Source organism: Primulina huaijiensis, chromosome 3 (assembly GCF_012295235.1).
Source record: "Primulina huaijiensis isolate GDHJ02 chromosome 3, ASM1229523v2, whole genome shotgun sequence".
Taxonomy (NCBI): domain Eukaryota; kingdom Viridiplantae; phylum Streptophyta; class Magnoliopsida; order Lamiales; family Gesneriaceae; genus Primulina; species Primulina huaijiensis.
In genome coordinates this window covers 28,732,480-28,757,417 of record NC_133308.1, presented here as the reverse complement: position 1 = coordinate 28,757,417, position 24,938 = coordinate 28,732,480, and the positions used below count along the sequence as shown (strand labels likewise).

At 35.2% G+C, this 24,938-nt stretch overlaps 4 protein-coding genes across 4 annotated transcripts; 1 reads left to right on the top strand and 3 right to left on the bottom strand.

The window, feature by feature from the left end:
• Positions 1-1,286: 1,286 nt before the first annotated feature.
• LOC140974426 (exocyst complex component EXO70E2-like) lies at positions 1,287-3,996 on the bottom strand. The gene has a single exon (XM_073437876.1). It carries the CDS (start codon positions 3,307-3,309, stop codon positions 1,330-1,332), a length of 1,980 nt encoding a protein of 659 aa, XP_073293977.1. The 5' UTR covers positions 3,310-3,996; the 3' UTR covers positions 1,287-1,329.
• Positions 3,997-5,580: 1,584 nt separating this feature from the next.
• LOC140974428 (serine carboxypeptidase-like 25) lies at positions 5,581-8,918 on the bottom strand. Its single transcript, XM_073437877.1, has 7 exons — positions 8,539-8,918; positions 7,266-7,469; positions 7,000-7,175; positions 6,602-6,886; positions 6,278-6,507; positions 6,081-6,186; positions 5,581-5,889 (listed from the first exon to the last, which is right to left on the bottom strand). The coding sequence occupies exons 1-7, from the start codon at positions 8,816-8,818 to the stop codon at positions 5,746-5,748; spliced, it is 1,425 nt and encodes a 474-aa protein (XP_073293978.1). The 5' UTR covers positions 8,819-8,918; the 3' UTR covers positions 5,581-5,745.
• A 3,741-nt stretch (positions 8,919-12,659) lies between these two features.
• On the top strand, positions 12,660-14,772 carry LOC140974429 (uncharacterized). Its single transcript, XM_073437878.1, has 3 exons — positions 12,660-12,939; positions 13,504-14,361; positions 14,503-14,772. The coding sequence occupies exons 2-3, from the start codon at positions 13,511-13,513 to the stop codon at positions 14,657-14,659; spliced, it is 1,008 nt and encodes a 335-aa protein (XP_073293979.1). The 5' UTR covers positions 12,660-12,939; positions 13,504-13,510; the 3' UTR covers positions 14,660-14,772.
• Positions 14,773-15,681: 909 nt separating this feature from the next.
• LOC140974425 (ninja-family protein AFP3-like) lies at positions 15,682-18,192 on the bottom strand. The gene is made up of 2 exons (XM_073437874.1): positions 17,154-18,192; positions 15,682-16,296 (listed from the first exon to the last, which is right to left on the bottom strand). The coding sequence occupies exons 1-2, from the start codon at positions 17,749-17,751 to the stop codon at positions 15,944-15,946; spliced, it is 951 nt and encodes a 316-aa protein (XP_073293975.1). The 5' UTR covers positions 17,752-18,192; the 3' UTR covers positions 15,682-15,943.
• Positions 18,193-24,938: the final 6,746 nt, after the last annotated feature.

The window sequence follows — 24,938 nt, the reverse complement described above, 5'->3', positions numbered from 1 at the left end:
GATTCATGGGAACAATAAATTAAACATCCACTGTTCTTACCGCGAAGCTAAAAACAGGTCATTTCAACGGATTTAGATTCTTTGTCGTGGAAGATTTTATTCATCTTTAATTGATGATCTTGCATACCCTTTCAAACAAATTTAAAAAGTTATCAAATAAATTGAGATCATAAATTTTATGATCTCATATAAAAAAAAATACACAATATATGATGATGTGATTACTCCTGACAACACCTTGTAGTTTTCTGATATTAATATCAAATTTGAGAGATTCTAAAACTAATTATAAAAACTCCTCTCCTCACTACAAAACCAAGTATTTTCTCTTCTTATTAATTTTGAATATCAAGTATTTTTATTATTTTAATATTTTTTTCCTCCAAATTATCTTTCCCTTATCGTTTAATTTAATTTTTTTTTTCATTTACAATCAATATATTTCTTGTCATTTTAATAATTAAAAAATTCAGACTCTTTCAGTCTCGCCTCCAAAAAAATATATCAAGAAAGCTCTTTCCTTTTGCTGAAATGGGCAAAAATTATATTGCTAGCCGGTAAAAAGACAACTAGTGATGAGAAATGAAATTTTTATACCAATTACAACCTAACATATTAGTTGTCTACGTTGATTAGATAAATATTCATAAGAGTATGGCTAGCTTTTGGGATTTTAGTTAAGTCCACTTCTCATCACTCCTCTGATTTTATTTTACTTTTTTGTTTACCGAATGGAAGATAATGCCTTCTCATTATCTGCCCGGCTGAAAGCTCTTTTCCTTAATGATAGCTCTTTTTCCCAGAAGAAATAGAAAGTACGTTTCTTTTTTATTCGCCTTCCGGCTGCTCTTCCCTATCTCACTGGTTTCTTTCCCACTCTTCCTCCCCAACCTCCTCTTCCTAGATCTTATAAATTCGAAGAGTCGTACCTTCGAAGCCAAGAATTGGTAGAGGGGCAAAGATTTTCTTCTTCCTCCCTCCTCGCGGAGGAAAATTTGATTGTTTACGGGTTGAGCTCAATTTTAACATGTTATCAGAGCTCAAGTTCCACTGTTACGAGTTGGAATGCTCATAGTTGAATCACATGTTGTCTTGTAAAACTTCAAGTTCTAGATGTTCATTCTTGGACTTTATTGCGTGTGTTAGTTGTCACACATTAGTTAGATAAAATCAACGTGAATTGTATATATGAGCTTGGACAATCTTCTCATTTGAGCAAGTTTTTGTGGTCGAACTTAGTCAAAATCTCAATATTAATATAATGGTTCAAAAAGCCATGAATGGAGCTTAATTAACAATTTTTTATTTCCAATATATTCCAACACCTCTCTAAGACAACTTCTTGTGGCCACCATGTAATGATTTTTGGGATCCCTCAAAAAGATCCAAGAGGTAATCCTGCAAATCATCAGCTGTGTATTTGATGTGCTTTTCGCTAATATGATTGATATGTCTTCCAACAAAGGTCCGATAAGCCTGAATTACTTTGAGGGACGAGATATGCAGGTCGTCTCTAAGCTGGACATCCCGGACAGACCACCCTGTTTGGTTCTTGTAAACCTCCTCAAAGGCGAGATAAAAGCTCTGCAGCTTCTCCTTAAGAATGGTCCTCGAAATAGAATGCGAACCGGGATGTTGGATCCCGTCGTCTCTTAACAAGGTGAGGATCGAGCTCCAAGTAGCTCTCTCGTAATTCATCGCGTGCTGTTGGAATCTCCAGTTATGCCTTCGAATCCAGTCGTCGCCTAGGACTGTTCTGAGTTCGGATTCCTTAACCTTCTTGGTGATATAATGTATGTTATTCGTCAAGAAAAGGTGTCGCAATGCCTCGTCTTTGTATAACTTAGATTTTTTGTCGAGGTTGGATTCAAGATTCGAGATGAGGGATCTGAAGCGTACGACCATTGGAGAATGGTAGGAGCTCCCATTGACATTCTTCTCCTCCTCGCTAACTGGGCTCGAGTCAGGTGAAACTGACGTAGGATCTTCTTTTTCTCCGTCCTGCAATATGACATCGAGTGCCTTGCTGTAATCTGTAAGATTCTTGACGTAATTCAACACATATCTGGTAAGCGGGTGAACTACACCGCCAGAAAAGGCATTAGTTGATGGATTTGAGGCAACAGCTTTCTCAAATTCGATAAAGGTTGCCTTCGCACAACCCCCAAATCTCTGCAGGACATATTCACATTCGGTTCTAACACATGACCCAGCTTCATCAGAGTACAAAGACGCAATATCTGGAATGAGATCTGCAAGAACCTCATACATGTCGAGAACTCGCATCAACTTTTCAGGTTGATGGGGTCCGATAGCTATGGCTTCACCAAAATTCAGAAGCTGCAGAATGGCAGTTTTTCCCGACTCGGCAAAGCAAACTGAACTAAGAGATTCGAACTCTCCAAAAATCTGATCAGTCAGTAACTTTTCACTAGCGAGATAAACCCGCACAAAGATCTTCATTGCTCGAATCCATCTCCTGATTTTCGAGTTCAATCCATTCCACTCCATTTTCAGCACATCTTCAATGCCAAATTTTTCCACTTCAAGGATTAGAAGGCATTCATCCAGAGCATCTTTTTGAGCATTAATAAACGCTTGTGAGCATTCCTTACCATAGTTCGAATCATACATCAAATGAGCGATACATTTTAGGTCACGAATCACACCCGGATGCAGCAGTTCAATGATGTAATCTTTCGAGGCACGGCCCATGCTCTCTCTTTGGACTAAATCATCAAATGAATCATCCCCAGATGAAATAACAGAGCCTGCATCGATAATATCCTCCTCATTAGAACGAAAGGACATATACTCCGGCTCGAAAGGCTGCCTATTTTGAATCAGTAAGATCTTGAACTCTTCTTCTAGCCTAGCCATTGCGGTCTGAAGAATATCATGAGCCCTACGCAGAAAAGCCAAGTTGTCGCTGCTGTTGTTTAAACTCTTATGCTCCAACATCTCAATCAACTTTCGAACTTCATCAACAGCTTTCAAATACTCATAAGCTTCTTCAGGTCCACAATCCCATATCGTATATTGCTCCTCCTCCCAATTCATGATTTTATCTTGAATCTTATTGAGCTGCTGCTCAAAGTCATCAAGACCCTCATCCTCTTTCAATTCTTCATTTTCGATTTCATGGATTCTACTTATATTACACAAATGGGAGCCTAAATTTGCCAAGATTCTCCTAGCTTTGTCCGTCCAATCCTTTCTTGATTCTGCTGCTTTCAAGATTTTCTGTACTGCAGCAATAAAGTCTTCTTCTGTTTCCATCACCGGTGTCGTATCTACACTATCCCCCATAACCCCAAGCTTAACAAATTACCAAAGATACCACCAGTAATATGATTTTTACAAATAACAAGGAATTTCCAAATGCCCAAAATCTATGATTTTCCAGTAAATTTCTACAGAACGCAGAGATAGCGAAACCAGCTCAATTCGGCGACCACCATCCACAAGGCAACCATGAAGATCTACTACTTTAGATCAACACAAAATATGGAGGGCTGACACTAAAAACTGAGAACGCTTGCGCAAGATTGACTACAGAACCAATCTATTAAAGTAGCAATACTCGTGAAAGCACAGAAACAACACAGTTTTCCGGGTTCACGAATCTTTCGAAATATCTTCAAACCCGGATACGAACACGCACAAAAAAGTGTGTACCTTGAGTAGATATGGGAAGGAAAACAACAGAGGAGAGATAATTACGATTGACCCATTATGGAACAGTGATTGGAAAAGGTGCTTTGATTTTGAAAAATGAATCACGTAGATTGAATTCTGAGGCAAAAAGGCTGAATATCTTGCTTCCCCAAATTAGCAATTTCTTGGAAGTGCTTCGTGGCTGCTGGCTGTTGGCCTTTTGATCTTTGACCAGTCTCCGGTCTTCGTGGAAAATACTCAGAGAAAATAGTCAATTCCAATCTGCGTTAAAAAAAACTAAAATGCATTACAGAGCTTCGTTTAGTTAAAGTTAAAAGAGAGATGAAAATCTGCAATGGACTACGTTTATTTTCTATATATGTAATGCGTGATCGCTTCATTAAATTCTGGTAGGTATGACAATTTCGTTCGAAATGGATAGAGAATCTCATATTCGACCTGAATGGAGTAGAGTATGTGAATTTTTTTATCCGATTAAATAAATTAGTACTAAGGTATGATGTTTTTTGGATATCAAGATGGTGGCGGGTCTGAATCATATCTATATATCTGTGTTATTTTTTATAATATTTAATTTGTTAATTTTTATATTTAAGTTTTTCTTTTATTGTTCTCAACAATTTAGTGAATATTCGTCGTATCTTATTTGAAATATAATTTAAATTTAAGAAAATATAATTATAAATAATAATACGATATTTGGATAAAATATAGATATTTAATCTTTCAACGAGTACAAGGATATATATAAAATTAAATACTCGATAAAAACGATGATGTAGATGAGTTGAACATATAATAAATAAATACAGGACAGATTATATGAATTCTTTTTCAAAACCGGACCAATTGATCATCCTAGTGTTGCCTAGGTGTCGTTGGATTTGGCTCCTCCCATAAATCCACCTTTGCAAGCAAAACTTAATTTAATGAAACAATCACTCATTAAAAAATTCAGATACTAAATGATCATTAACCAACGACCCATCAACATCTTTTCAACAGCTAATGAAAAATTTATGGTACCCCCATCGTATTAAATTCGTTACATTATATGAAGCCTAATTGTTATGTGTAGTAAATGAAAATAAAAATATGAACATTGACCAGAAAAATAAACAGATTAGGGGTCTTGCATATTAATTTAATTTTTTATTTCATGTTACAAATTTTTTTGCTATGTATATTCTAAATTTTGACAATTTTTGTCATTTTTTTTAATAAGAAGTGTTGATATGATATTATAAATGTAAGTGTTATATCGTCGTTTGGCACGTCATTAAAATAGTTAAAATTGCAAAAAAAAAAAAAATTTGATTAGAACTGAAATTTGATATAATAGATAATGAAAATTTCTAATAATCAAATATATAAGATGAAAAAATTCACTTTTCCCAAAATTTTACAAAGACAAGTTATATGGTTTTCGGTTTATAGGAATTTGGATATTAAATAAATTTTATTGATCAATTTTAATTAATCTACTTTGCCAACTTAACCCTCCATTTACCCCGAAGGAGCGGTTTCCTTCTGCATTTTCTTTGACAATTCAATTCAAAGATATAAGTTAAGGAACGAGATCATTCAAATTTCACGAGTCCTATGTTCTTAAGTTGCATATCGACAACTACCTCAAAATCCATTTACATAACGAAGTTAATATTTAGTTCGGTAATATTATCATAGCAACATAATGGGTTGTCTCCCTCTATTTTTATTGAAAAACATCATTATGTTCCCCGAAGAGGGCGCCCTTTAGTTCTAAATTATATGACTAAATCAAGAAAGTTTCAATAAACCAGCCAAGTGCCCAATAAAACCTTAAAAAATTAACCTTTTTTAGGGATTTAAAGGTGTGAAACTAAGAATGTTAAGGGAAAACACGACATGAACTACTAAAACATAACATCGAAAAAACACAAGACGAACGAGTGAAATATCATTTTTTTGTTTCATGTGTGAGAATTATCCCGCGCTTAAACTTAATTTATCTCATGTTCATGAATTATTAGTAAGAGCTGCAATTTAATTTGTGCCAGAGAAAAAGAAGAAAGAAAGAAGATAGGTTCATGACTTGGGTAGGGGCTCCCCTCGTAGAAATGATCTGAACAGCTGAAGCGCAGCTTTCGGCTTGAAGAGTGGTACTTCGTGACCCGCCCCTCTCACTGTCGCAAATGTCAACCCTTTGTACACCTCGCTCCATCCTCCAACCTACGTCGTTTTATAATCGATTTATTATGAAATCTTGAATGTCGGGTTAAAGTTCAATACTAAACCAACGTAAATTTCTGGATCAAATACAAAACTCAATGTGAATTGAGTTTTGCTTTCATATTGGGATTTAGATGAATTAATAATGTAGCCTATAGCGATTTGGATGTTAATTGGTACTTGCGGCTCACCTGTTTGTCGACATACCAAGGATACCAAGGAACTGTGGTGTCTAATTTAAGTTGTGCTAGAGAATATCTAGTGGCTGTCACGGGCACAACTGAGTCCACATCCCCGCTGCAAATCAAGGCACCAGCGAATTCAATCAAAATTTCATCACTTATATTTCGTCGGTAAATCTTTGTTTTTTTTTTTTTAAAAAAAATACCTAAATACCCAGATTCTCAATCCGGCCGCGATTAGTTCACGGTATATCGGGAGAACTGAGTTGTCTGTATCGTTCCAATTGCGATTCAACGTCTCACTGCAAGCGGTCCATTTGTATGGAATCCGACCTGTTGTGTTAGCATGGAGAGCTTTTTGCACGTCCGGTCTGTTGTAGTAGATCTCAGCATATTGTTCCGTACAAGGATCATATCCCCTGAGCTTTCTAAATATCTATGAATATAAATAAAAATCCATACGAGTTAAATTTTTTATCAAACCAAGAATGGTTAAAATTTTCATTTAGATCGATCTATGGCATGCGTACCGAGTGAGGTCGATGGGGCAAATGCATATCGTGTCGAGTTGGTCCAGTGGAGGCGTCGGATTTGTTGCAAGGCGGAGCGTAAATGTTGTATTGATCAATGCTGCCAAATTCTTGATCCATGGCGTAGTAGTATACGGATTCACACTGGTTCGATTCCTTCTGTCGCCGGAAATCGCAAGTGTTCATCAGTTGGTGGTAGGTCTTGTCCGAGATCATGGCGTGGCTCCACCAGTAGTTCACCGTCCCCAAGTTGTCGTAGTAGTTGTCTGTCACCGCATTCCCCACCTAAATTTATTGTGTGTGTATAAATTATAATGCCAATAAAACTATTGGTCCTTGAAATTAAATTTAATTAAAAGCATATAATACTACTACTGAATTGAAAAAAAAATAATTACCATAAATCCCTTGAGATTTATCTTGTGCTTGGTTTTGGTATTATAATGGACGATCTCTCTGGCCAATTGGGGGACGTAATGTCCCGCATAACTCTCTCCCGTCAAGTAAATCGGCCTGTTTTTATATCTCGGGAAACGATCCATCCATCCGACGAGAAATTGCAGCGAGTCCTTAGCTAAAGTTTTATAATATTTCAGGTTTCAGTTCCATTTAAAACAATATGTCTTATTTCATATTTGGGCATGAGCACTTTTTTTCCACTTACCGGTACGACGATCTCCGGTGTCAAAGAGGTCCGACGACTTATTGCTGTAAGAAAAGCCAACCCCAGCCGGAGTTTCGAGGAACAATAAGTTGGCAAACTTGTTCCATGAATATTTGTTGAGATATAAGCCCGAGGCCGTTCTGTTAATCCTGAATGGCCCTATTTCTTCCGACGCACCATATGCCACAGAAGAGCATCCCGGACCTTTTTTTTTTCGACAAATATATTAAACATTATATAAATCTTAATTTTTTGCATATAATTTTTATTATAGAGACTCAATATTTCGAAATAATCCGACAAATTAAATATATAGCACAATGAATTATTAGAATAATTAAGTAATTTGTAAAATAAAATATTGTACCAAGTTATTGGTGAAGTTGGTAACTATTGCTTTTATATAAATCAAGAATTGAACGAGGGAGGCATCTGAATCGTTGCAGCACGCATGCTGACAAATTTAATTCAATCCAGAACTGTAGCAGATGATGAGACCAATAAATCAGAATTGTTCAAAGTTAGTTCCCAGCATTCAATTATTTATGACGTGCTAAAACATATATACCATTTTATTTTTTTATATAACAGAAAGGAAAAACGTATCTGAATTCAAATTCCATGTTTTGAGAAATATTTACCATCGGAAAAAAGAAAAAACGAGTCATTGTCTAAATAAATGCGTTGAAAAAGGCAGATGTATAGATACTTTCAACTATATAGTGTTTTTTCAACTCTTATTCCAAAGATTTATCTAAACCTAATCTTATTGACTAATGAGACAATATAATATTCCTTTTATATACATTATAAACCAATCTCGAACGAATATATTTATAATTATACCAAGATTATTAACTAAATCAAAGAAAAAAAGAAAAGATTATATTTGAATGGTGGTTTACATGTTTTTCTTTTTGACATGAAAACCACCGACGAACTGAGAATTATTGAAGGCAAGCTCGTTGTCATTTAATTTGTTGACGCATGCCAACTTTCGTATGTGTGCTGGATACTCTCATAAATATTATATTTTAGAAACATTTTGTGTACATATTATTGAAAAAATTTATATTATTTTATAACAATAGACCCTAAATAAATTCATACAAATTCACAACCGAGATGAGATATATGCACTGCACACTTCAAGGGACAGGTAAATCATGCATGAAGCTATGTTCTATATCACTATTTGCAGAATTTTTTTTTTTGAATATATATAATTAATTTAACAATGATGAAATAATCATTAAAAAATTATAAAAATTACCTCCATTGAGCCAAATAACAAGAGGTTTTGAGGAGGGTACTTGAACAGCCTCTGTAAGCCAATAAAAGAGGGCTCTGCCCGCCGCTTCACTGACCGTAACATAGCCGGAGAACTGGTGAAATGCGACCTTAGGCTGGCTGGGCAGAGCTAGAATCCGGTCAGCTTCTTCTTCTTCTTCATGGCTAGCGGAAGCACTGGTTACACGCAGTAGTGCGAGAAAAAAGAACACTGAAGCCAGAATGGAAAGTAGACCAGAATTTCTTTCAGATTTTCTCGCCATGAAATATAATTATTTAAAATGAGGGGAGGAAGAAGATGGAAGTGTAGCAGTTGTAACTATAAAAAATAAATGAAATGTGGTTTCATTAAATCTCTGTATGTGTTTCGTAGTGGTGATCAGTTTGAAATAAATAGGGAGGCAGTACAATTCTTGTTCAATTTTTTTTCCCCTTTTAAAAATTATCTTATTTGATATATACATTTTGAGAGTAGCTATTTTAATTTTAATAAGTCAAATACTGTGTGTGTGTATATATNCTACTTCTTTTACTACATTAATTTGGAAAATATACTTTTTTTACATATCTTTCATATTTTTTCGTTTTTTTGTCATATTATCGGTCAATTTATGATCTTGTTGTACTAATTTCGTTTTTTTTATTCATTTTAAGTTATTTTTCGTTGGGGTGTTGACGTATCAGATGTTATATATATCAACACTTTATCGCCATGTCAGAAATTTATATTATTTTTTTATGTCACTTCAATACTTTCGATATTATTTTCAAGTATTTATTTTATTATCCTTTTTTCATAAAAACAATCCTACCATGCACTTGGAAAAAAATATTAATCGGATAGTATATAATAACACCCATTAAGCATGTGAATTAACTCCACTTTAAATATAATTAAATAAATAATTATGAAGAAAATGAGATAACTCATTTACGATGTTTCGATATTCACAATATACAACAAAATATTTATAAGCATGTGAATTAACTCATTTATGATGTTTTCGATATAGTCACAATATGTATAATTATCATTATCATATAGCTCAATAAAAGCCATTTTGCTTGGAAATTGTGTATCTAAAATAAAATCTCGTCGCACCCTTGCAATTTTGCATGATTATTGGTTTAATGGGTATACGATGACTTAAATAATTAATTCTCGAATTGACTTTTATAGTATGTAATATAATAATACATGTATAGATTTTATCCATTTAGTGATCATACCCAACCGAAGATTTAATACAAAATTTGATTTGATTAGAGTACCACAAGTGATCATACCCAACCGAAGATTTAATGCATTTTTTTTTTATTTTGATTTTCGATATTATTAAAGTTCGGTCTTAGTCTTGTATATGTCGATTTTTGGTAATTTTAGTCATTTTTTTCGTAAATGCTGACGTGACACTACATACGTCAGCGTCACATTGGTGTCATCTCATCACTACTTCGGTAAAAAGACTAAAATTATAAANCTTACATAACTAAAAATACAATTTTTCCTTTTAAATGATGTTTATGAATTTGTTGATAGAATAATATATAATAATTTTTTTAAAAAAAATGTATGTAATTGGAAAATATTGAAAGTGAATGCAACCCCACATGTAACAATTTCCCACAAACTCATATTTACTCCAAATCAAAATTTTAGGGGTTCCCCCCGTCAAAAAAATCATTATTCTTTGATAAGTTAAAAATTTTGGGGAAAGAATTCATTTCTTTTCTTAAAACAGTAAGACGTTTCCTAAGATGAGCAAAGCCCTCACCATGTCTATTTTTAGAATTGCATTCTTTACAAAAAAATTTGTTAGAATGTCACGAGGGAAAAAAACGTCATTATTTTATTATTTACCTCAGATTAGAAATTTCCGTTTTAGATGACCATCCATTATCCTTACCATAAAATTTTATATATACTCACTTTTCTAATTTTAGAGTGAAAGATTCAAACATATATTTCTATGTATGCATACGAAGTGGAATCGTGTTGGACTGAAACAAGTATAAATGTTTATGGTTACGATATAGTCGAGGGGCCGGGTCGGCTAGTGTTGTTATGCACGCTCATATTATCCTCCTATCAACATTTTTTCGGGCAAGTAATATCACACATAGTAGGGATGACAATGTGTAGGGTATGGGTCGGATTTCATACATCCATCCCTATACTCATTTATTAAATTCATCCCCATACCCATCGGATTATCGGATATCTATATATATAAAATAAAGTTTTATATATTTTCTTCTCTTTTAATATACAAAGCATCGTTTTTTTAAATTTTCAAATTTATGATTATATGTATTGAAAACTCCGAAAATCGGTGGATTGACTGATGAATCTTTAATATAAGTAAATATAATTATTNGTATCGGATCCTCCAACGGGTTCGGAGGAAATTGCCATCCTTAACATATAATTTGATTAATGCGGTTTACTTGACTAGAATTATTTTCAGGCTATTGAATAAGCATAAGGTTATCTTAATCAAAAATTAAAAGGAAAAAAAGAAAGAATTTTGCATTGTCAAGGTCGCTAGTCATTAGTTATTTGGAAATGGAAAAAATAAAATAAAATCTGTGTATAATTTTAAAATTTATATGGTGGATACTAGAATTAGTAAGTGGTCCATTTGTTGATCCAGAAACCTACCAAAACTTCCTCCTGTTTCAACATTTATTGTCAATTAAACCATGTTAATTGACAGAATACAAAAGGTTAAATGTATATAAATACAAAAATTTAAATCAACATACTAATAATTAAAAATAAAAAGAAATAAAGAAGAAGAGGATTAGGAATTTCAATTCCATTTTTCTTGACAATCAATTTTTAAATCTTAAAAAAATGAAATCTTTTTGGTAATCTGCAATTTCACACACACACAATTAATTTGTTGTTTTTTTCCCTCTTGGATTTGTGTGATTCGTGAGAATGCTAAAAACATACATACGGATGAGATTTAATACTGACACATTCCACAGCCTTTTGTTGACCAAATTACGTATTATAATTAATTAATTAAATAATAAATACCAGTTTTTCTTTTTTATTTATTATATAATTAAATTAGATTGAAGCAAATCTGACCGCACATCACTTCAACGATTTTCAATGTTCAAAGATAATGTCTAATGACAGGTCAAACTACGTTTTTCAATGTTCAAAGATAATGTCTAATGACAGGTCAAACTACGTTTGCCATTAACTTGTTTAATTTTGGGTTTTGTTGATAAAATTTTGTAATAATTTTTTGTTTTACATAATTTATATTAGGATATTTTTTTAATTTTTTTGTCATTAACTTGTTTAATTTTGGTTTTGGTCAATTAAATTTTCAAAGTTTGGTTTTGATACACTAATTTTTAATTTTCCACTATTTTGGTCAAATTAATAACATCATATCGAAAAATGCTATTGTAGCATCGAAAATTACCGACTTGTTAATGTCACATAAGTAATTAGATCAAAATAACTGAAAATTAAAAATTAGTGTATCAAAATCAAATTTCGAAAACTTAATGAAGTTCGAAATTTGAAAACCAAAACAATCACAGTAGCAAATATTTAGATAATAAATATATACCGAGTTCCATGGCTTAAACTTTTTTTTTTATTGAGTAAATATCTTGTGAGACGATCTCACGAATCTTTATCTGTGAGATGGGTCAACCCTACCAATATTCACAATAAAAGTAATATTCTTAACATAAAAAGTAATAATTTTTCATGGATGACCCAAATAACATATTCGACCCATTAAAATTGATCCGTGAGACTGTCTCACAAGAGTTTTTGTGTTTTTTATTCATTTAACAAATATTTGATATATCCAATGATTTCCACTAACTAAATACATATTCCTCTCAATATTTTTTTTTTTGGGTTTTAGGCATATATAAATATTTGATAATTCTTGTTTTTTTAATAAATGAAACTGAGTAATAACTGTAAAGACTGTAAAGCCCTTGAAGAGGATTTTGGTCCCCCCGTCTCGTTGCAATGACATTCCCGCGCCAAACCATACCATATATAATCGGTCGACAAACATATGAATCTATCAGAATGTCCGAAACATACGCTTTGCCTTCCATTTCAAGAAAGGACAATCCTTCCAACAATAAACCCTAAAACCAACCGTTCGTTTTGGTCTTTCGTTTCCAAAAAAATTTCATCAAGTTTTCTGTCCAAATTTTCTGATTATCAAGGGCTCGCTGCAAGGTTTCTTGATCTGCACTTTTGTGGGTTTTGTTAAACAAAAGGTTTATTTTTTATGGTGAAATATTGATCCTCCCATAATATATTTGGCCAGAAGGAACAGACCAAACTAGAAAGGTGGATATGGAATCTTGATTCGCGTGTTTCTTGATTCAGGTAATGTCAATTATATTGATTCTGATGCGTGGATCGATCATGCCACGAAGATGGTAACAGCACCCTTGATTGAAATTGGAATTAATCAATCATGGCAGAATATGGCTCATATCTTGATAACCAAGAATAAGTGACTTAACCATCAAGAAAGAATAATTCAGCCGGCAATATAATAAATATGAATTTGCAACTTGATTATCAAGAACCCCCATTAATAGGCATTCTTTTTATGACAATGTGTTCTGGATCCTGAATGGGTTTTAATTCGATTTCTATAAAAGTTTTCCCTTTAAATCTCTTGCTGAGCCATTATCTTGTCATTTTTTGTTTTGCATGAATGTAGTATGTAGCTTCTTTCATGGTATTCTATATATGTTTATTGGTTTCTCTAAACACACGTTCCTAATTAAACAAACTGACTGAAAAATATCAGATTTTTTGTTAGAATTTGGATTCTCTGTTCCTTTTTCTGCAACAGATTTATGTTTAAGCTCGTGTATGTCAACAGAACACCTCGTTTCGTGGTATTACTAAAAATCGAAAGTTACTTCACTATGCATGCAGTGTTACTATGGAATCTGAGCATGTCCAAGTAAGCAATGACCGTGGTAAGAAAGACATTGAGATTAAGTATGATGAAGGAAAGCCAGTTATAGGAAAGAATCATGAGGTTTCCTCTCCGTGTTCTCCTTCTCGTTCTTCTTCACCATCATCTTCTTCTAGATCATCAATAGAATTCAATACCGGTGAAAAGGTCAGTCTTGATAATATATCAACAAAATCTAAATCAGATGGGAACTTGTCGTCCTCGCCAGAATTCATTTCTTCACCAGATACTAGTACTCATAGTATGTCTCAGACTAGCCCGTTAGGTTCTTGGCAAATGAAGTCTCCTCCAACCCAAACCATGGGGCAGCCAGCGAATTATGATCCCAATCGCATTCCATCCAATATTTTTTCGACAAAACCTACAACTCCCACAGACTGGAGTGTTGCCTCTAATGAGTCGTTATTCAGTATTCATATGGGGAACAACAGTTTCTCAAGAGATAATGCCATTCTTTTTGGTAAATCCGGAGAACTTCCGCCTTGGCTTGAAGAATGGAACAACAATTCATCTTCCATTCTTCATTACGCTTCTGAACCAAAAACTGGTGAGTTTAGCAGCAGCCTTCCCCCAGTTATGGAAGTACCAGCACATGAAGAGAATGATGTAAAATCTGCTAAGGTCTCCCAAGTACTCGAAAAAGAAGACTCTGATAAGGTTCCAAAGGTTCCCGCTGGTGCAAATGTTAAAAATCACGCGAAGGAGACAATAACTCCAGTTGAAGAAGCTCGTCCTTCAGCAGCGGCCACCTCTGCGAGCCTGCCTCGCCTTTCTGATGAGAGTGGAAACAGCGGCAGCTCGTTTGCATTTCCTTTGTAAGACTATTGCATTTTCTTGAATGATCTTTCTTTGTTTCTTTGCTGATAAAAGGAGAATCTTTAGCTTACCTTTCCGCATCAGATTTTCAAGAAAATGAACTGGATGTGAAACCAATCTATTTTCTTTTAATGTCTCAGATTTGCGAGTGAGAGTGGGAAATCGAGGTCGTTGAAGGTTATAACAGAGAAACAAGAGAAAGTTCAGATGCAGTCCCATGGTCCAAACGCAACGACACCGAAAGCATCAGAAACAAGATGGTTTTCTTGCGTCTTTTGTTGGCCTCGGTGCTGTTAAGTTTAGCTTTTAATGAATTCACCGTACTGAAAACAAAGGAGTAGCTTACAAAGAATAGTTTTTTCCACTGTTATGTAAAAGACAGATTTCAAGCCTTGAACCTGATTATCTATCTTTTCTTTAATAATTCATGACACAGTGCAGAACTAGAACTCCGCCGGGAGCAAACCAGACTACTTGGAAAACACTAAACTGTCAAAGGGAGTGGCTATCCAAAATTTAACCTAAGATCTAATTCTTAAATTAAATCGTCCAACTAAAAACAAAGAAAAAGAAAAGTCAAAGTCAATAAAAAAATATAAAATAACTATAATCATACTAAAAGACAAACACAAGACATACCAAAAAACAACAAAAAATGAAAAAGAAGAAAATTTAAAGTTAAATATCCGGTAAATTACAAAAAAACAAAAAAACGATATAACAGTAAAAACAATACGTGTAAGTAGATTGACTCATAAAGTTTTCATTGAAATAAGATTCAAACGAGGAAAAACATTTGTCATCCGTTGTTTATTAGTGTCATCCTGAAAATGTTTGGCTCGAAACATGACTTTCAAATTAAGTTTTGAATTAGTGAATACTGTCAAAAGGAGCGACGATGCCAAAACTGAACCTTGAGATGTAACTCTGGAAAGAAATCGCCCAACCCAAAAAAAAAATTTCAAAGTTAAATAGACAAATGGGAAAATAACCACAGTAATATCAAAAAACAAACATAAACATATCAAAAGACAAACATAAGACATCATGATGACAATTTAATAAACAAATAATAAAAACCTACACTTTTATAATAATAAGATAAGATACGATAACTCGAGCTTTTAAAATAAGTCACCAATCACCATAACTTTTAACGATTATCCTAAGAGAGACAATTACCGTCACTCCTAATTTTTAATACAAGATAGCATTCAAGAAATGATTCTAGGAAGGGGCAGCAGTGTATTTCAATAAATATTAACTATTATGTCTTTTCACTCCCTTTGAGAGGAACATCAAGAATTTGGTGGAAAATCTTGTTGTACGAGGATTATCTTAAAAAATAATAAACTGTAAGTGGAATGAAGTTACATTAGAAAGGAGATAAAAACACTACCAACACGAAGACTTCACAATGACTTTCAAGTTTCTGATGTTTTCATTTGTTTCTTCAGAAACTAAGTTGACGTCCAACACAATGTCAAGATTGTATCCTAAATCTATAAAACTAGAGTTTAAAGAAAAATCCTTTGTGTTAATGGTGTTGAAACAACAAAAGATGAATAAAAAAAGGTCCAATTACAAGAGAGGAGAAGGGTTAACAACAATGTGCTTCAACGGGTGCTCCACATTGCTGCCGCCGCCACCATGCTTGACGAACTCAGCTGGTGAGAGAAACATACCATGGCAAACGCAGACAATTCTAACATCCTCTCCCTTCTTGTATCTGTACAAGAATCCGTCTACTTTTGTACCATTCGGTCCATACGCCTTTGTGGAAACTAAGGGCATTTCTTGCATTACATTCTGATGTGATATGTTTGGTCCTTTTGCTTCCCTTACAGCAGCTTCCATGGTAGCTTTTTGTTCATTTCGTTCTAGCACAGATTTACTGCCGGAAGAGCTCTTCACCTCAGCTAGTTGTTTTGCTCCTGTCAAATATAAGAGAAAAATGAATGGGTTTTGGCTTTCATTGTGCAACTCCGCCTCTCCTAATAAATCTTGGTGCATAATTTCCACACATACTATGCCTAGGCAAAAGATTTAAGCAGTAGCTCGTATCCACATTTCTGGCAGTTTAAGACAACTTATATAGTAGCTTTTAGATCAACATAGTTAACCGGTTTTAAGGTGCCCGCTATTCTGTTCTCAAGTGCCATTAGAATGGATCAACTACAGAGATCAGCCACTCGATTGACAAGGGAAAAACTCTAGATTTGATAAGTAGAAACGTCCTGTCGTAAATTGTGTGTTCAATGAGGGAATAAATCCAGATTTACGATTACGCAATGTCGCCTAAAAAATGAGCCATATATATATTCATTGGAAAATAGCAATCAAAATGAGCCAAATACATTTCCTGCTAATGTGACATTATAATGCCAAAACCACATGTTTGTTTATGTTGCAAAGGAGTGCGCAACTAGATGAGACAATTGATGCAAAAAGATAAATTCTCACTATCCATCCCCAAACCAATGCCACATTTGATGCCACACAATCTCATAAAGCCGAATATACATATACATAGTAAACCAGACAAATGCGTGGAGAAACTAAATAAGACAACAGATGCAAAACACAGTTCAATAAGCACAAAAAAATCAGATCACAGATTTTATCACAACAGAACTTCAACCAATCAGTTGATCTTCGGATCAACAGATTATTTACACATTCAAGAGCTATGTTTACATAAAAGATATAAAAGATGTTTATTTTTTATCAAGTTGTTTTCCCAAATAGCCTAAGATGAAGAAGTTAAGGTGAGAAAGGAAAGAAAGTATACCCTCCGTGGGTTGACTCTGACCATCGGAAATTCCAGAGGAACCACCACTTCTTTGTGATCCAATTGATCCTTGCGATGTTTGCTTCACATTTTCGACCAAATTAAGATTCCAATCACCAATAATTCGAACATTATCTTTCACGGTGGCAACATCATTCGATCCATTGCCATTATTTCCATTTTCAGTAGAAATCTCTGTATCTTTCAACATTCTCACATTCTTCAACTTCTCCATTCTCTTCTTTCTAGCCTCCATGCTCCTCGTCGACTCCAACACCTTCCGGTGGCGCCACTCCTCCGCCTGGGTAGGGAGGGAGCATGTCCTCGCCAGCGGCGCGTAGGCCTCAAGCGCAGCCCCACGCTCTTTGTGGCGGCTCCCATTATCAGCGACGCCGACTGCGAAAACCAAATTTGATATAGAGCAAGCGCGCCTCAGCTTCTTCCTCTCCGGGTCGACTCCGAATCTGCCGTTCATCGAAAGCCCCAAACTCAGCTCTATTTCCCCATCTTCTTCCTCTTCCAGCTTCACATTCTCATCCGAAAAACGATTACGGCTCATGAATTCGTTCTTTAACAGAGCATTCGAATACCCATCCATGTTTTCTCCGTTCCCTTCAGCTCCTTTCAATTACTCGTACAAAACAAGCGTAAAGTCACCAAATTTCCCGAAACCCAAGCGAAAAAAAATCGATCTTGGAAGTAAAACTCAAACGGGTGCTCTCCTTTCCCTCAGAAAAGCACGAAAAAAAAACCCAAGAAACAAGAAAACTCTGCTAACTTCGAAAGACCTTCTATCTTCCTATGAACATATCAATCATCAGACGAGGAAAATCCGTCAAATTCGCATCTTTTCCGGGTTATTCAGACACAGGAAACAGCAGGCGAAATGGATAAAAAGCCATGGAATAGGAGTAAAAAATTGTTTGTGAAAAAGGCCAAAACAGAGATGAACAAGAGTTGAAAAGGAGGAGGGCAGATGAAAAATGGTAGTGTGAAATTGACACGTGATGAATGGAAAAAGGTTGGGTTCGTCCACGTGGTTGAGACAACCAGTTTTCGAGGATGACTTGTAAACAACTGTCTCCACTTGCATTCCAAATGGCCTTTTTAAGTTTACACGCTCCCCGGCTCATTTACCTATTTAATAACTACTAAAATATTATTTTTTTAAAAAAAAACAATTTTATTATTGTAATTTTACATACAAAATTTGAAGATTATATGAAATTCGAAATTTTAATATCTTGTCTGTCTAGATATTTATAAAAATAAATTTAAAATTCATCTAAAAATTTTCGAGTCAAACAATCACTTTGAAATCTATAAATTGAAATTCTTCGTCTGAGTTACATCCATCCATATTATATTCCAAGACAATACATTCTCTAAATTTTTAATAGGAAAAAAATTTATAACGGACGATTTATTTATTTATTTCAGCAACAGATGCGATGTCGTGGCTGCGTTAGATCTCGAAACGTCGCATAAAGATTTCATTTTCCTCGGCTGTTGTATTTTAGGATAAACGTCGTTGCCACGTTTTACACGCCGCGATACTCGCATGTACTTTCAATGGCATTACTGTAAATGTACGGCTTGTTTAGGGGTTTTTATGCAAATTCGCTCGAAGTTTGGATCGTGTAATTCTAAAACATTATAACAAATAAAAAATATTATTAGGTATAAAAGGAGAACACTTAACTAATTTAAACTAAAATATCAATTTATCTCTTAATTAAAAACAAATATCTTTAATTCTAAAATGCTTAAATAGTATAACATATTTTACAATTTTCTCATGATGCTCGTGTTAGAAAAATTGCTAAAACCAATAGCGTAAAAACAAACTTGTAGAGATAAAGTAATAAACGAAATAAGTGTGATGTTTACAGTATGACTATTATGTAAAAGAAAACAAAACCAAACCGAGGCCTGTAGCATATACAGTTTCCTTAAAACAGATTCGCCCTCTCCGGTATGTGCTTCGAGGTTTCAGCGGACGTCTGTTTCCCAGGATACAACGGAACAACCAGCAGTGACTTAGCACGAGACACTACTACGGCGAACTGAAAACGTACCTTTACTTTATCACCGAGATTTTACGAGAGGCCAAATGGAAAGATAACAATATGTAATGCAAGAGAGAGCTTGAAAGAGAGAAAATTTCATGTACTTGAAATGAGGAAATGAACCCACTATTTATAAGCCCCAAATGCACACCAAGAGTCATGGAAGATTAATTAACTCAATTAATCTTCCCATTAACTCAAGAATATGAAGAGTCAAAACTCTTCAATTAACTCAAGAATGTGGAGAGCCAAAAGACACTCCCACATTCATGAGACACAATTTTTTATTCAACCTTTAAATTTTTATTAAAATTTCCAACAATCCCCCACATGAATGAAAATTGATACAAATCTTGGTGACAAAGTTCTACAGTTGAATCCTGCATAGGATAGGTAGGTGTTACCCTTTGAACCTTCCCTCATGAAATATATTTGCTTTACTAGCTGACCAGTAGATATGATGTCCTTGAACTGTTCTGCCGTTTATGTAAATTAAGATATACTTCACACAAGATTCTCCCTGATACTATTCAGTTCTCATGATTGTGTTCGTTTTGGCCATGAACACACGCCTGGTTCTGCAAGAGGGTCTAGAATTGAGCCCTGCAATTCCTTCGAAGCGGCCCCACTTCTCTCTCACATAGGTGATTCTGTATTGCTTCTTATCAGAATCATTAAAAGCCGTAAGCTTATCCTCAACATTCACTGTTTTATAATAGGAACGGACTAGGGATAACCCCCACAGTGATCTACCAAATCAGTGCGATTAGGTTTTCCCATTGAACCTAGTTCTTGGGATCTCCAGTCAGAGTAGGTTGGGTTTTCCTTCACACCAATTTATTCTATAGGCTTGAGCCCCATTCCCCTTGACATTTTCGCAACTAACTCTCTGTTTAACCCTTTTGTTAGCGGATCCGCTATATTATCCTTTGACTTTACATAGTCAACAGATATATCTCCAGTTGAGAGTAGTTGTCTAATGGTATTATGTCTACGACGTATATGCCTAGACTTACCATTATACATATTATTTTGTGCCCTTCCAATCGCAGATTGGCTATCACAATGTATGCATATAGCCGGCACATGTTTTTCTCATCCTGGAACATCTTCTAAAAATTGACTCAGCCATTCAGCCTCTTCCCCACACTTGTCAAGAGCTATAAGCTCAGATTCCATCGTGGATCTGGCTATTACAGTTTGTTTAGAAGATTTCCACACAATTGCTGCACCTCCTAAAGTGAATACAAATCCACTTGTAGATTTTGAGACTTTCATATCATATATCCTATTTGCATCACTGTATACTTCAATAACAGCAGCATATCTCGTATAGTGCAGCCCATGAGCGCGAGTGTACCTCAAGTATCTTAGCAATCTGATAATTGCTTTCCAATGTTCATCTCCTGGATTACTCGTGAATCTACTCAATTTGCTTACTGCATAAGCTATGTCTGGTCTTGTACAACTCATTAAGTACATCAGACTTCCAATGACTCGAGAGTATTCTAATTGAGACATAGTCTCACCTCGATTCTTTGATAGATGTTGACTTGTGTCTATCGGGGTTCTAGCCAATGCAGAGTCATCATTATTGAATTTCTCAAGTATTTTGTCAACATAATGTGACTGACTTAGGACTAGCCCTTCTGATGTTCTATGAATTTTAATTCCAAGGATTACGTCGGCTAAGCCCAAATCTTTCATGTCAAATCTTGAGTTCAATAACCTCTTTGTGGATTTAATCATCTTATCATTACTACCAATGATAAGTATGTCATCCACGTAAAGACATAAAATGACATATCCAACTTCAGTGTTCTTTATGTATACACATTTGTCACATTCACTGAATTTAAATCCACTTTCTATCATGACTTTATCAAATTTTTCGTGTCATTGCTTTGGTGCTTGTTTTAAGCCATACAGAGACTTCACCAATTTACATACCTTATTTTCTTGCCCAATCGCAGAAAATCCCTCAGGTTGTTCCATGTAAATTTCCTCTTCTAAATCTCATTTAGAAAAGCTGTCTTTACGTCCATTTGGTGTACTTCAAGATTCCGTAAGGCGGCAATCGCAAGTATCACACGAATAGAAGTTATTCTCGATACAGAAGAATATGTGTCAAAGTAATCAAGCCCTTCACGTTGATGGTAACCTTTAATTACCAATCTAGCTTTATACTTATCTATGGTTCCATCTGATTTCATTTTCCTTTTGAAAACCCATTTACAGCCTAGCGGTTTGCTTCCCGGAGGAAGATTTACTAATTCCCACTTATGGTTTTGTAAAATGGATTCCATTACAGAATTGATAGCCTCTTTCCATAGAGGTCCCTCAGATGAACTTATTGCTTTCTTGAAGCTTTGAGGTTCATTTTCCATCATGAAAGTGATGAAATCCGGACCAAAGGATTTCTCTGTCCTAGCTCTCTTACTACGTCTAGGTTCAATATCTTGATCAAGCTCTTGTTCTTTATCAATTGTCTCATACAATCTTTTGGATGAACTTGGTTCTTCCTTAGATTTGTATGGAAACATGTGTTCAAAGAACGAAGCATTTCTTGATTCCATTATCGTATTCTTGTGAATATCAGGTATTTGAGATTCATGTACAAGAAAACGATACGCACTACTTTTTTGAGCATATCCAATGAAAATGCAATCCACAGTTTTTGGTCCTATCTTTACTTTCTTTGGTGTGGGTACTGCTACCTTGGCAAGACACCCCCACACTCGCACGTATTGGTAGGAAGGATTTCTACCTTTCCATAACTCATATGGACTTTTATCTTGCTTCTTTCGGGGCACCTTATTTAAAAGGTAATTTGCTGTTAAAACAGCTTCTCCCCACATGTTCTGTGGTAAACCAGAACTTAATAACAACGCATTCATCATTTCTTTCAGGGTGCGATTCTTTCTCTCTGCAATGCCATTTTGCTGAGGAGAATAAGGTGCAGTTCTTTCGTGTTTGATACCATGTTGAGCACAAAACTCAGCAAATGGTGATTCATATTCACCTCCACGATCACTTCTTAGCACCTTAATTTTATTGCTAAGTTGATTTTCAACTTCACTCTTATATTGGACAAATTTGTCAATAGCTTCATCCTTACTTTTGAGGAGATACACATAACAAAATTTTGTGCTATCGTCAACAAAAGTAATGAAATATTTATTTCCACCACGAGTTTGTACACCTTTTAAATCACATACATCACTGTGAATTATATCAAGTGGTTCACTATTTCTTTCAATAGTTCGAAAAGATGATCTCTTTAGTTTTGCCTCAACACAGGTTTCACATTTGTGTTGTTTATCAATTTGGAATGCAGGAATGCTTTTCATGTTAATTAGTCTACGAATTGTATCATAATTAACGTGTCCAAGTCTACCATGCCATAAACAAGAAGACTCAAGCAAGTAAGCAAATGCATTAACTTTATTCATCACAGGCTTAATAGCCATCACATTGAGATTGAATAAACCATTACAAACATACCCTTTGCCAACAAACATCCCACTTTTCGACAAAACCACCTTAACAGCCTCGAATACAATGCGGAAACCATGCTTGTTAAGAAGCGACCCTGACACCAAGTTCTTGCGGATGCCAGGCACAAACAGCACATTGTTCAAAGTCAGTTCTTTTCCAGATGTCATCTTTAGGATAACTTTCCCTTCACCCTTGATCTCCGAAGTGGCGGAATTTCCCATGAATAATTTTTCCCCATTCATAGGTTCCTCAAGAGTAGCAAACATCTCCTTGTCGGAGCAAACATGGCGAGTGGCACCAGTGTCGATCCACCACTCCCTTGGATTAGAACCCACCAGATTAACCTCTGATATTACAGCACAGATATTCATGTTCGAAACCTCATGAGCAATGTTCTCTACCACATTCGCCTCTCGGTTTCTCTTCGGCTTATTACACTCAGATGCCTTGTGACCCATACAATCACAATTGTAGCATTTCCCGGAGAACTTTTTCTTCGAAATGCCTCCCTTGGGTCCCATGTTCAACCTTTTGTTGGAAGAAGAAAATGTTCTCTTTTTCGAGCTTTGACCATGCTCGACAACATTTGCCTTAGCAGCAATAGGAGAAAACAATCGTCTTTCCGAGCTCTTATTGTCTTCCTCGATTCGAAGTCGAACAATGAGCTCTTCAACATTCATCTCATTTCGCTTGTGCTTCAAGTAATTTTTGAAATCCTTCCAAGCTGGTGGTAGCTTCTCAACAATAGCGGCCACTTGGAATGATTCGCTCAAAGTCATCCCCTCACCGTGAATCTCGTGAAGAATCACTTGGAGTTCTTGAACTTGGCTGATAACCGGCTTTGAATCCACCATTTTAAAGTCCAAAAAACGACCAACAAGAAATTTCTTGGCCCCGGCATCCTCGGTTTTGTACTTTCTGTCAAGAGATTCCCACAGTTCTTTAGCCGTTTTCTTTTCGCAAAACACGTTGTAGAGCGAATCGGCCAATCCGTTTAGTACATAGTTTCGGCATAAGAAATCAGAATGATTCCATGCCTCAACCGCACTAACAGATTCAACATCTCCCTCACCCTCGTTGAGTTTAGGAGCCTCCTCAGTAAGGAATCTTGCCAGGTTCAGCATCGTCAAGTAAAACAGCATCTTCTGCTGCCACCTTTTGAAGTCCACACCAGTGAACTTCTCAGGTTTTTCACCGTGACTGGCTGGAACAGTAACCGCAGCAGCACGTGGGGTACCATGAGGGACAACTTGAGGAGGGACAACATGACCAGTTTCCCTTTGCACACTGGTTTCAGTAGCCATATCTGAAACAACACGTAATGAGTAATCTGTTTTAAGATTGTTAGAAAAATTGCTAAAACCAGTAGCGTAAAAACAAACTTGTAGAGATAAAGTAATAACCGAAACAAGTGTGATGTTTACAGTATGACTATTATGTAAAAGAAAACAAAACCAAACCGAGGCCTGTAGCATGTACAGTTTCCTTAAAACAGATTCGCCCTCTCCGGTATGTGCTTCGAGGTTTCAGCGGACGTCTGTTTCCCAGGATACAACGGAACAACCAGCAGTGACTTAGCACGAGACACTACTACGGCGAACTGAAAACGTACCTTTACTTTATCACCGAGATTTTACGAGAGGCCAAATGGAAAGATAACAATATGTAATGCAAGAGAGAGCTTGAAAGAGAGAAAATTTCATGTACTTGAAATGAGGAAATGAACCCACTATTTATAAGCCCCAAAATGCACACCAAGAGTCATGGAAGATTAATTAACTCAATTAATCTTCCCATTAACTCAAGAATATGAAGAGTCAAAACTCTTCAATTAACTCAAGAATGTGGAGAGCCAAAAGACACTCCCACATTCATGAGACACAATTTTTTATTCAACCTTTAAATTTTTATTAAAATTTACAACAGCTCGCTCAATACAATATTATCCATAATATACTTAAATTTATTCTCATTGTTAAATCATAAAATTTATTTTAAAAGTACTTTAGGTGTTTTATATTTTAAAAATATTCTTAAAATTTAATTATCATTCACACGCAATATGATAACTATCTAATATTAATATTCAAAAAAGAAATACATGTCTGGGACAACCTTAAATTGGGTTGTAATAAAATATATCCCCGTCTTTTATATAGTTCCCATCAAGTAGCACGAAAGATAAATTAAATAATTCGTGGGACAGTCAGATCAAGTT